We start from the raw sequence: 12324 nt of genomic DNA, 5'->3' as shown, positions 1-12324 counted from the left end.
CAACACCAACACCAACAGCGCCAACACCAACACCAACAGCGCCAACACCAACAGCGCCAACACCAACACCAACAGCGCCAACACCAACAGCACCAACACCAACAGCAACAGCGCCAACACCAACAGCACCAACACCAACAGCGCCAACACCAACAGCGCCAACACCAACACCAACAGCGCCAACACCAACAGCGCCAACACCAACACCAACAGCACCAACACCAACAGCGCCAACACCAACACCAACAGCGCCAACACCAACACCAACAGCGCCAACACCAACACCAACAGCACCAACACCAACACCAACAGCGCCAACACCAACACCAACAGCACCAACACCAACAGCGCCAACACCAACACCAACAGCGCCAACGCCAACACCAACAGCGCCAACACCAACAGCGCCAACGCCAACACCAACAGCGCCAACACCAACAGCACCAACACCAACAGCACCAACACCAACAGCGCCAACACCAACACCAACAGCGCCAACACCAACACCAACAGCGCCAACACCAACAGCACCAACACCAACAGCAACAGCGCCAACACCAACAGCGCCAACACCAACACCAACAGCGCCAACACCAACAGCGCCAACACCAACACCAACAGCGCCAACACCAACAGCACCAACACCAACAGCAACAGCGCCAACACCAACACCAACAGCGCCAACGCCAACACCAACAGCGCCAACACCAACAGCACCAACACCAACAGCGCCAACACCAACACCAACAGCGCCAACACCAACACCAACAGCGCCAACACCAACACCAACAGCACCAACACCAACACCAACAGCGCCAACACCAACACCAACAGCGCCAACACCAACACCAACAGCGCCAACACCAACACCAACAGCGCCAACACCAACAGCACCAACACCAACAGCGCCAACACCAACACCAACAGCGCCAACACCAACACCAACAGCGCCAACACCAACAGCGCCAACACCACCGTGACCACGCTGACCCCGTGACCACGCTGACCTCGTGACCACGCTGACCCCGTGCCCACACTGACCCCGTGACCACGTTGACCCCGTGACCACGCTGACCTCGTGACCACACTGACCCCGTGACCACACTGACCCCGTGACCACGCTGACCCCGTGACCACACTGACCCCGTGACCACGCTGACCCCGTGACCACGCTGACCCCGTGACCACGCTGACCCCGTGACCACGCTGACCCCGTGACCACGCTGACACCGTGACCACGCTGACCCCGTGACCACGCTGACCTCGTGACCACACTGACCCCGTGACCACACTGACCCCGTGACCACACTGACACCGTGACCACGCTGACCCCGTGACCACGCTGACCCCGTGACCACGCTGACACCGTGACCACGCTGACACCGTGACCACACTGACCCCGTGACCACGCTGACCTCGTGACCACACTGACCCCGTGACCACGCTGACCCCGTGACCACGCTGACCTCGTGACCACACTGACCCCGTGACCACACTGACCCCGTGACCACGCTGACCCCGTGACCACGCTGACCCCGTGACCACGCTGACCCCGTGACCACGCTGACCCCGTGACCATCCCCATGACCCCCGCCCACCTCCTCCTTCCTGGGCGGCGCCAGCACTGTCCACATGTCGTAGCAGCCGGGCAGCTCGAACGTGGTCACCACCTGCGGCCGGATGCTCTTCTGCAGGGCAAGGACAAGCCGGGGGGCAGCAATGGGGCAGGAATGGGGCAGGAGTGGGGCAGGCGTGGGGCAGGAATGGGGCAGGCGTGGGGCAGGGATGGGGCAGGAATGGGGCAGGCGTGGGGCAGAGATGGGGCAGGAATAGGGCAGGCGTGGGGCAGACGTGGGGCAGGAATGGGGCAGGCGTGGGGCAGGCGTGGGGCAGGAATGGGGCAGGAATGGGGCAGGCGTGGGGCAGGAGTGGGGCAGGGATGGGGCAGGAATGGGGCAGGAATGGGGCAGGAATGGGGCAGGAATGGGGCAGGAGTGGGGCAGGCGTGGGGCAGGCGTGGGGCAGGAATGGGGCAGGCGTGGGGCAGGAGTGGGGCAGGAATGGGGCAGGCGTGGGGCAGGAGTGGAGCAGGGATGGGGCAGGAATGGGGCAGGAGTGGGGCAGGAATGGGGCAGGCGTGGGGCAGGGATGGGGCAGGAATGGGGCAGGAGTGGGGCAGGAATGGGGCAGGCGTGGGGCAGGCGTGGGGCAGGAATGGGGCAGGAATGGGGCAGGCGTGGGGCAGGAGTGGGGCAGGAATGGGGCAGGCGTGGGGCAGGAATGGGGCAGGAATGGGGCAGGAATGGGGCAGGAATGGGGCAGGAATGGGGCAGGAATGGGGCAGGCGTGGGGCAGGGATGGGGCAGGAGTGGGGCAGGAATGGGGCAGGCGTGGGGCAGGGATGGGGCAGGCGTGGGGCAGGAGTGGGGCAGGAATGGGGCAGGCGTGGGGCAGGCGTGGGGCAGGAGTGGGGCAGGGATGGGGCAGGAATGGGGCAGGAGTGGGGCAGGAATGGGGCAGGCGTGGGGCAGGCGTGGGGCAGGGATGGGGCAGGCGTGGGGCAGGAGTGGGGCAGGAGTGGGGCAGGCGTGGGGCAGGAATGGGGCAGGAGTGGGGCAGGCGTGGGGCAGGAATGGGGCAGGGATGGGGCAGGCATGGGGCAGGAATGGGGCAGGGATGGGGCAGGGATGGGGCAGGGATGGGGCAGGGATGGGGCAGGCGCTGTCCCTGGGTGCATGCAGGTGCCCCCTGGCTCGCGGGAGCCGCCCTGGTTTCCCCCAGGCTTCGCTGTGGCGCCGGTACCTGACCTGCGCCCCACGGAGCTCAGCGGGGCAGGCCTTGGGCAGCGCGGGGGCAGCCAATGGGGATGGGGGCAGCCACGGGGCAGCCAATGGGGATGGGGGCAGCCAATGGGGATGGGGGCAGCCAAGGGGCAGCCAATGGGGATGGGGGCAGCCAAGGGGGATGGGGGCAGCCAATGGGGATGGGGGCAGCCACGGGGCAGCCAATGGGGATGGGGGCAGGCAATGGGGATGGGGGCAGCCAATGGGGATGGGGGCACCCAATGGGGATGGGGGCAGGCAATGGGGGCACCCAATGGGGATGGGGGCAGCCAATGGGGATGGGGGCACCCAATGGGGATGGGGGCACCCAATGGGGATGGGGGCAGGCAATGGGGGCACCCTGACCCCCCCCATGGGTGCTCCTCACCTGCAGCACCGAGAGGGCCCCGTTCTTGCCGTAGCCGGAGCAGAGCACAAGCTCCAGGTCTGGCTCCGGGTGGTTCTGGAACTGCCAAGGGGGGGTCAGGGGGGCTGCGGGTGCTCTGGGTGCTCTCTATGGGTGCTCTCTATGGGTGTTCTCTATGGGTGCTCTCTATGGGTGCTCTCTCTGGGTGCTCTCTCTGGGTGCTCTCTATGGGTGCTCTCTATGGGCGCTCTCTCTGGGTGCTCTCTCTGGGTGCTCTCTCTGGGTGCTCTCTATGGGTGCTCTCTATGGGTGCTCTCTATGGGTGCTCTCTCTGGGTGCTCTCTCTGGGTGCTCTCTATGGGTGCTCTCTCTGGGTGCTCTCTATGGGTGCTCTGGGTGCTCTCTATGGGTGCTCTCTCTGGGTGCTCTCTCTGGGTGCTCTCTCTGGGTGCTCTCTATGGGCGCTCTCTCTGGGTGCTCTCTCTGGGTGCTCTCTCTGGGTGCTCTCTATGGGTGCTCTCTATGGGTGCTCTCTATGGGTGCTCTGGGTGCTCTCTATGGGTGCTCTGGGTGCTCTCTATGGGTGTTCTCTATGGGTGCTCTCTATGGGTGCTCTCTATGGGTGCTCTCTCTGGGTGCTCTCTCTGGGTGTTCTCTATGGGTGCTCTCTCTGGGTGCTCTCTCTGGGTGCTCTCTATGGGTGCTCTCTATGGGTGCTCTCTCTGGGTGCTCTCTATGGGTGCTCTCTCTGGGTGCTCTCTATGGGTGCTCTCTATGGGTGCTCTCTCTGGGTGTTCTCTCTGGGTGCTCTCTCTGGGTGCTCTCTCTGGGTGCTCTCTATGGGTGCTCTCTCTGGGTGCTCTCTCTGGGTGCTCTCTCTGGGTGCTCTCTCTGGGTGTTCTCTATGGGTGCTCTCTCTGGGTGCTCTCTCTGGGTGCTCTCTATGGGTGCTCTCTCTGGGCGCTCTCTCTGGGTGCTCCCCATGGGTGCTCTCTCTGGGTGCTCTCTCTGGGTGCTCTCTATGGGTGCTCTCTCTGGGTGCTCTCTCTGGGTGCTCTCTCTGGGTGCTCTCTCTGGGTGCTCTCTATGGGTGCTCTCTCTGGGTGCTCTCTATGGGTGCTCCCCATGGGTGCTCTCTATGGGTGCTCTCTCTGGGTGCTCTGGGCGCTCTCTATGGGTGCTCTCTCTGGGCGCTCTCTCTGGGCGCTCTCTCTGGGTGCTCTCTCTGGGCGCTCTCTCTGGGTGCTCTCTCTGGGCGCTCTCTCTGGGTGCTCCCCATGGGTGCTCCCCATGGGTGCTCACCTCCTCGCTGAGGAAGGCCGGCTCGCCCATGGCGGCGTTGGCGCAGGGCCCGATGTTGAGGATGCTGTCGCAGACCTGCGGGTACCAAAGGGGGCGGAGCTCAGGGCCCGGCCCCAGGCTGGGGGTGCCCCCCCCCCCCCCCCCCAGCACCCATGGGTGCACCTCAAAGGAGTAGGTGGCCAATTGGGTGCCCGACTGCGCCTCGCTGCCGTAGACCTCGATCTCGTCCACCTCGTCCTGCGCCGCCGCCTTCCCCCCTGCGCGGCCCCGCGGCACCTCAGGGGGGCACCGCCACGGGGCCGCCAGCGCCAGCAGCGCCATCACCATCACCAGCAGCACCTCCATCAGCGCCATCACCATCACCAGCAGCACCTCCATCAGCGCCATCACCATCACCAGCAGCACCTCCATCAGCGCCATCACCATCACCAGCAGCAACTCCACCATCACCTTCATCAATCACCATCGCCTTCATCAATCACCATCACCTCCATCAATCACCATCGCCTTCATCAATCACCATCACCTCCATCAATCACCATCGCCTTCATCAATCACCATCACCTCCATCAATCACCATCACCTCCATCAATCACCATCACCTTCATCAATCACCATCACCTCCATCAATCACCATCACCTTCATCAATCACCATCACCTCCATCAATCACCATCACCTCCATCAATCACCATCACCTCCATCAATCACCATCACCTTCATCAATCACCATCGCCTTCATCAATCACCATCACCTCCATCAATCACCATCGCCTTCATCAATCACCATCACCTCCATCAATCACCATCACCTTCATCCCCATCCCCATCCCCATCCCCATCCCCATCACCACCACCTCCATGGTACCACCCGGTGGCCCCGGGTGCTGGCTCCCACCTGCCCACGGTGCTGAGCCCTCCGGGCGCTTCTTCTTCAGGGGGGGCTCCTCCTGAGGGGGACAAAGCGGGGGGGGGATCCAGGAGGGGGTTTGGTGGCCCCAGGGTGGGTTTGGTGGCCCCAGGGTGGGGTTTGGTGGCCCCAGGTTGGGTTTTGGTGGCCCCAGGGTGGGTTTTGGTGGCCCCAGGGTGGGTTTTGGTGACCCCAGGGTGGGTTTGGTGACCCCAGGGCGGGTTTTGGTGACCCCAGGGTGGGTTTGGTGGCCCCAGGTTGGGTTTTGGTGACCCCAGGTTGGGTTTTGGTGGCCCCAGGTTGGGGTTTGGTGACCCCAGGGTGAGGTTTGGTGACCCCAGGGTGGGGTTTGGTGGCCCCAGGGTGGGGTTTGGTGGCCCCAGGGTGGGTTTGGTGACCCCAGGGTGGGGTTTGGTGACCCCAGGTTGGGTTTTGGTGACCCCAGGTTGGGTTTTGGTGGCCCCAGGGTGGGTTTTGGTGGCCCCAGGGTGGGTTTTGGTGACCCCAGGGTGGGGTTTGGTGGCCCCAGGTTGGGTTTTGGTGACCTCAGGGTGGGGTTTGGTGGCCCCAGGGTGGGGTTTGGTGGCCCCAGGGTGGGTTTGGTGACCCCAGGGTGGGGTTTGGTGACCCCAGGTTGGGTTTTGGTGACCCCAGGTTGGGTTTTGGTGGCCCCAGGGTGGGTTTTGGTGACCCCAGGGTGGGGTTTGGTGGCCCCAGGGTGGGTTTGGTGGCCCCAGGGTGGGGTTTGGTGGCCCCAGGGTGGGGTTTGGTGGCCCCAGGGTGGGGTTTGGTGGCCCCAGGGTGGGGTTTGGTGGCCCCAGGGTGGGGTTTGGTGGCCCCAGGTTGGGTTTGGTGACCCCAGGGTGGGGTTTGGTGGCCCCAGGGTGGGTTTGGTGGCCCCAGGGCGGGTTTGGTGACCCCAGGGCGGGTTTTGGTGACCCCAGGGTGGGTTTGGTGGCCCCAGGGTGGGTTTTGGTGGCCCCAGGGTGGGGTTTGGTGGCCCCAGGTTGGGTTTGGTGGCCCCAGGGCGGGTTTTGGTGGCCCCAGGGTGGGTTTTGGTGACCCCAGGGTGGGTTTGGTGGCCCCAGGGTGGGTTTTGGTGGCCCCAGGGCGGGTTTTGGTGACCCCAGGGGTGGATGGGGGGGCCCCGGGGGGGTTTCGGTGCCCCCATCCCTCACCGGCCGCTCCGGGGCCTCTTTGCCGGCTCCGGTTGGAGCCTCCTGGAGCTTCTCCGTGTACTTGAGGAGCAGGGAATTGCCCAGGCGGGAGCCCAGGAACAGGAAACCCGGCTCCAGCGTCACCATCTGGGGGGACAACGGGGGCAATGGGGGGGTCCCCAGGGTCTCTATGGGGGTCTCTATGGGGGTCTCTATGGGGGGGTCTCTATGGGGGTCTCTATGGGGGTCTCTATGGGGGGGTCTCTATGGGGGGTCTCTATGGGGGTCTCTATGGGGGGTCTCTATGGGGGGGTCTCTATGGGGGGTCTCTATGGGGGGGTCTCTATGGGGGGTCTCTATGGGGGTCTCTATGGGGGTCTCTATGGGGGGGTCTCTATGGGGGGTCTCTATGGGGGGGTCTCTATGGGGGTCTCTATGGGGGTCTCTATGGGGGTCTCTATGGGGGGGTCTCTGTGGGGGTCTCTATGGGGGGTCTCTATGGGGGTCTCTATGGGGGTCTCTATGGGGGGGTCTCTATGGGGGGTCTCTATGGGGGGGTCTCTATGGGGGTCTCTATGGGGGTCTCTATGGGGGTCTCTATGGGGGGGTCTCTGTGGGGGTCTCTATGGGGGGTCTCTATGGGGGTCTCTATGGAGGGTCTCTATGGGGGGTCTCTGGGGGGGTCTCTATGGGGGGTCTCTATGGGGGGGTCTCTATGGAGGGTCTCTATGGGGGGTCTCTATGGAGGGTCTCTATGGGGGTCTCTATGGGGGTCTCTATGGGGGGTCTCTATGGGGTCTCTATGGGGGGTCTCTATGGGGGTCTCTATGGGGGTCTCTATGGGGGTCTCTCTGGGGGTCTCTATGGGGGTCTCTATGGGGGGGTCTCTATGGGGGGTCTCTATGGGGGGTCTCTATGGGGGTCTCTATGGGGGGTCTCTATGGGGGTCTCTATGGGGGGTCTCTATGGGGTCTCTATGGGGGTCTCTATGGGGGTCTCTATGGGGGTCTCTATGAGGGTCTCTATGGGGGGTCTCTATGGGGGGTCTCTATGGGGGTCTCTATGGGGGGGTCTCTATGGGGGGGTCTCTATGGGGGGTCTCTATGGGGGGATCTCTATGGGGGGTCTCTATGGGGGTCTCTATGGGGGTCTCTATGGGGTCTCTATGGGGGTCTCTATGGGGGGTCTCTATGGGGGTCTCTATGGGGGGTCTCTATGGGGGGTCTCTATGGGGGTCTCTATGGGGGGTCTCTATGGGGGTCTCTATGGGGGTCTCTATGGGGGGTCTCTATGGGGGTCTCTATGGGGGTCTCTATGGGGGGTCTCTATGGGGTCTCTATGGGGGGTCTCTATGGGGGTCTCTATGGGGGGTCTCTGTGGGGGTCTCTATGGGGGGTCTCTATGGGGGGTCTCTATGGGGGGGTCTCTATGGGGGGTCTCTATGGGGGTCTCTATGGGGGTCTCTATGGGGGGGTCTCTATGGGGGTCTCTATGGGGGGGTCTCTATGGGGGTCTCTATGGGGGTCTCTAGGGGGGGTCTCTATGGGGGGGTCTCTATGGGGGGTCTCTATGGGGGGTCTCTATGGAGGGTCTCTATGGGGGTCTCTATGGGGGGTCTCTATGGGGGGTCTCTGTGGGGGTCTCTATGGGGGGTCTCTATGGGGGGTCACTATGGGGGTCTCTATGGGGGGTCTCTATGGAGGGTCTCTATGGGGGTCTCTATGGGGGGTCTCTATGGGGGGGTCTCTGTGGGGTCTCTATGGGGGGTCACTATGGGGGGTCTCTATGGGGGTCTCTATGGGGGGGTCTCTGGTGGGGGTTCTCTATGGGGGTCTCTATGGGGGGTCTCTATGGGGTCTCTATGGGGGGGTCTCTATGGGGGTCTCTATGGGGGGTCTATGGGGGTCTCTATGGGGGTCTCTATGGGGGGGTCTCTATGGGGGGTCTCTATGGGGGTCTCTATGGGGGTCTCTATGGGGGGTCTCTATGGGGGGGTCTCTATGGGGGGGTCTCTATGGGGGGTCTCTATGGGGGTCTCTATGGGGGTCTCTATGGGGGTCTCTATGGGGGGGTCTCTATGGGGGGTCTCTATGGGGGGGTCTCTATGGGGGGGTCTCTATGGGGGTCTCTATGGGGGTCTCTATGGGGGTCTCTATGGGGTCTCTATGGGGGGTCTCTATGGGGGTCTCTATGGGGGTCTCTATGGGGGTCTCTCTGGGGGTCTCTATGGGGGTCTCTATGGGGGGTCTCTATGGGGTCTCTATGGGGGTCTCTATGGGGGTCTCTATGGGGGGTCTCTATGGGGTCTCTATGGGGGTCTCTATGGGGGTCTCTATGGGGGGGTCTCTATGGGGGGTCTCTATGGGGGGTCTCTATGGGGGTCTCTATGGAGGGTCTCTATGGGGGTCTCTATGGGGGGGTCTCTATGGGGGGGTCTCTATGGGGGTCTCTATGGGGGGTCTCTATGGGGGTCTCTATGGGGGGGTCTCTATGGGGGCTCTCTCTGGGGGGGTCTCTATGGGGGTCTCTATGGGGGGTCTCTATGGGGGTCTCTATAGGGGTCTCTATGGGGGGGTCTCTATGGGGGTCTCTATGGGGGGTCTCTATGGGGGGTCTCTATGGGGGTCTCTATGGGGGTCTCTATGGGGGTCTCTATAGGGGTCTCTATGGGGTCTCTATGGGGGTCTCTATGGGGGGGTCTCTATGGGGGGGTCTCTATGGGGGTCTCTATGGGGGGTCTCCTCTGGGGGGTCTCTATGGGGGTCTCTATGGGGGTCTCTATGGGGGGTCTCTATGGGAGTCTCTATGGGGGTCTCTATGGGGGTCTCTATGGGGGGTCTCTATGGGGGTCTCTATGGGGGTCTCTATGGGGGTCTCTATGGGGGGTCTCTATGGGGGTCTCTATGGGGGTCTCTATGGGGGTCTCTATGGGGGGGTCTCTATGGGGGTCTCTATGGGGGTCTCTATGGGGGTCTCCATGGGGGGGTCTCTATGGGGGGTCTCTATGGGGGTCTCCATGGGGGGGTCTCTATGGGGGTCTCTATGGGGGTCTCTATGGGGGGTCTCTATGGGGGGTCTCTATGGGGGGTCTCTATGGGGGGTCTCTATAGGGGTCTCTATGGGGGGGTCTCTATGGGGGGGTCTCTATGGGGGTCTCTATGGGGGTCTCTATAGGGGTCTCTATGGGGGGGTCTCTATGGGGGGGTCTCTATGGGGGTCTCTATGGGGGCTCTATGGGGGGTCTCTATAGGGGTCTCTATGGGGGGGTCTCTATGGGGGGGTCTCTATGGGGGGTCTCTATGGGGGCTCTATGGGGGTCTCTATAGGGGTCTCTATGGGGGGGTCTCTATGGGGGGGTCTCTATGGGGGTCTCTATGGGGGCTCTATGGGGGGTCTCTATGGGGGTCTCTATGGGGGTCTCTATGGGGGGTCTCTATGGGGGTCTCTATGGGGGGCTCTCTCTGGGGGTCTCTCTGGGCTCCGTGCGGCCCCGTCCCTTACGCAGGTGGTGAGGACGCTGGCGGCCGCTTTGTCGAAGTGGAAGGAGCGAACGCTCCTCATCCCGTCCGTGATCAGCGTCAGCACGTAGCTGGGGACAGAGGGGACGGCGTGGGCCCCACGGCGCCCCACAGAGCCCCATGGAGCCCCACAGAGCCCATAGAGCCCCACAGAGCCCCATAGAGCCCCACAGAGCCCCACGGCGCCCCACAGAGCCCCACGGAGCCCCACAGAGCCCCACGGCGCCCCACAGAGCCCCACGGAGCCCCACAGAGCCCCACGGCGCCCCACAGAGCCCCATGGAGCCCCACAGAGCCCCACGGAGCCCCACAGAGCCCCACGGCGCCCCACAGAGCCCCACGGAGCCCCACAGAGCCCCATGGAGCCCCACAGAGCCCCAGAGCGCCCCAGAGCCCCATAGAGACCCCACAGAGACCCCATAGTGACCCATGGAGCCCCAGAGCACCCCATAGAGCCCCACAGAGCCCCACAGAGCCCCATGGAGCCCCACAGAGCCCCAGAGCGCCCCAGAGCCCCATAGAGACCTCACAGAGACCCCATAGTGACCCATGGAGCCCCAGAGCACCCCACAGAGCCCCACAGAGCCCCATAGAGACCCCATAGAGCCCCATAGAGCCCCATAGAGACCCCATAGAGCCCCATAGAGCTCCATAGAGACCCCATAGAGACCCCATAGAGACCCCATAGAGACCCCATAGAGACCCCATAGTGACCCATGGAGCCCCAGAGCGCCCCACAGAGCCCCACAGCACCCCAGAGCATCCTATAGCACGCTATAGCATCCCATAGTACCCCATAGAGCCCCATAGCACCCTATGGCATCCCATAGTGCCCCATAGCACCCCATAGTGCCCCATAGCACCCTATGGCACCCCACAGCACCCCAGAGCACCCCATAGCGCCCCATAGCACCCTATGGCACCCCAGAGCACCCCAGAGCACCCCATAGCGCCCCATAGCACCCTATGGCACCCCAGAGCACCCCAGAGCACCCCATAGCGCCCCATAGCACCCTATGGCGCTCCATAGCACCTCATGGCACCCCAGAGCACCCCATGGCACCCCATAGCGCCCCATGGCACCCCATAGCACCCCACAGCACCCCATAGCGCCCCACAGCGCCCCACAGCGCCCCATAGCGCCCCACGGCACCCCATAGCACCCCATGGCACCCCATAGCACCCCACAGCGCCCCACAGCGCCCCATAGCGCCCCATGGCACCCCATAGCACCCCACAGCACCCCATAGCACCCACAGCACCCCATAGCGCCCCACAGTGCCCCACAGCGCCCCATAGCGCCCCACAGCACCCCATAGCACCCCACGGCACCCCATAGCACCCCACAGCACCCCACAGCACCCCACAGCACCCCATAGCACCCCACGGCACCCCATAGCACCCCATGGCACCCATAGCACCCCACAGCACCCCATAGCACCCCACGGCACCCCATAGCGCCCCACAGCGCCCCATAGCGCCCCATGGCACCCCATAGCACCCCACAGCACCCCATAGCACCCCACAGCACCCCATAGCGCCCCACAGCGCCCCACAGCGCCCCATAGCGCCCCACGGCACCCCATAGCACCCCATAGCACCCCACGGCACCCCACAGCGCCCCATAGCGCCCCACCGGCACCCCATAGCGCCCCATGGCACCCCATAGCGCCCCACAGCGCCCCACGGCAGGCCTGGCTCACATCTCGCCTCCCTTCAGGGAAATGACCATCTTGTCGTAGGAGATGAAGGTGGCCTGGGCGCAATCGAGCGTCAGCTTCACCCCCTCCTGGATGCCTGCGGGGGGGGAGGTGAGGAGGGGGGGGGAGGGGGAGGGGAGGAAGAGGGGGAGGGGGGGGGGGAGGGGAGGAAAAGGGGAGGGGAGGGAGGGGGAGGGGAGGAAGGGGGGAGGGGGGAGGGGAGGGGAGGAAGGGGGGAGGGGGGGGGGGGAAGGGAGGAAGGGGGGGAGGGGGGGGAGGGGGAGGGGAGGAAGAGGGGGAGGGGGGAGGGGAGGAAGAGGGGGGGGGGGGGAGGGGAGGGGAGGAAGAGGGGGGGGGGGAGGGGGAGGGGAGGGGAGGAGGGGAAAGGGGAGAGGGGAGGAGGAAAGGGAGGGGGGGAGGGGGAAGGGAGGAAGAGGGGGAGGGAGGGAAGGGGGGGGGAGGGAGGGGGGGCGGCGCTCACGCAGGGAAGACGGTGGTGCCGTTGGTGAGGCTGTTGAGGGCCACCCCCCATAGGGGGGGACGCTCTGG

The 12324-nt window shown here is 64.3% G+C and overlaps 1 protein-coding gene across 1 annotated transcript in view; it reads right to left on the bottom strand.

Annotated features, from left to right (window-relative positions):
* CPSF1 (cleavage and polyadenylation specific factor 1) overlaps positions 1 to 12324 on the bottom strand; it is a 63765-nt gene that overhangs the window by 35005 nt on the left and 16436 nt on the right. Inside the window, exons 11-17 of the mRNA XM_080610902.1 lie at positions 10059 to 10146; positions 6579 to 6704; positions 5389 to 5440; positions 4654 to 4748; positions 4492 to 4566; positions 3211 to 3291; positions 1599 to 1688 (exon numbers count right to left, since the gene is read on the bottom strand). Coding sequence (XP_080467028.1) covers positions 1599 to 1688; positions 3211 to 3291; positions 4492 to 4566; positions 4654 to 4748; positions 5389 to 5440; positions 6579 to 6704; positions 10059 to 10146 — 607 coding nt within the window. The remainder of the gene's footprint in view (positions 1 to 1598; positions 1689 to 3210; positions 3292 to 4491; positions 4567 to 4653; positions 4749 to 5388; positions 5441 to 6578; positions 6705 to 10058; positions 10147 to 12324) is intronic.

This window comes from Psittacula echo (genome assembly GCF_963264785.1).
Source record: "Psittacula echo genome assembly, chromosome: 2".
Classification (NCBI taxonomy): Eukaryota; Metazoa; Chordata; class Aves; order Psittaciformes; family Psittacidae; genus Psittacula; species Psittacula echo.
The sequence above is the reverse complement of the archived record's forward strand: the minus strand, read 5'-3'. Positions and strand labels throughout refer to the sequence as shown.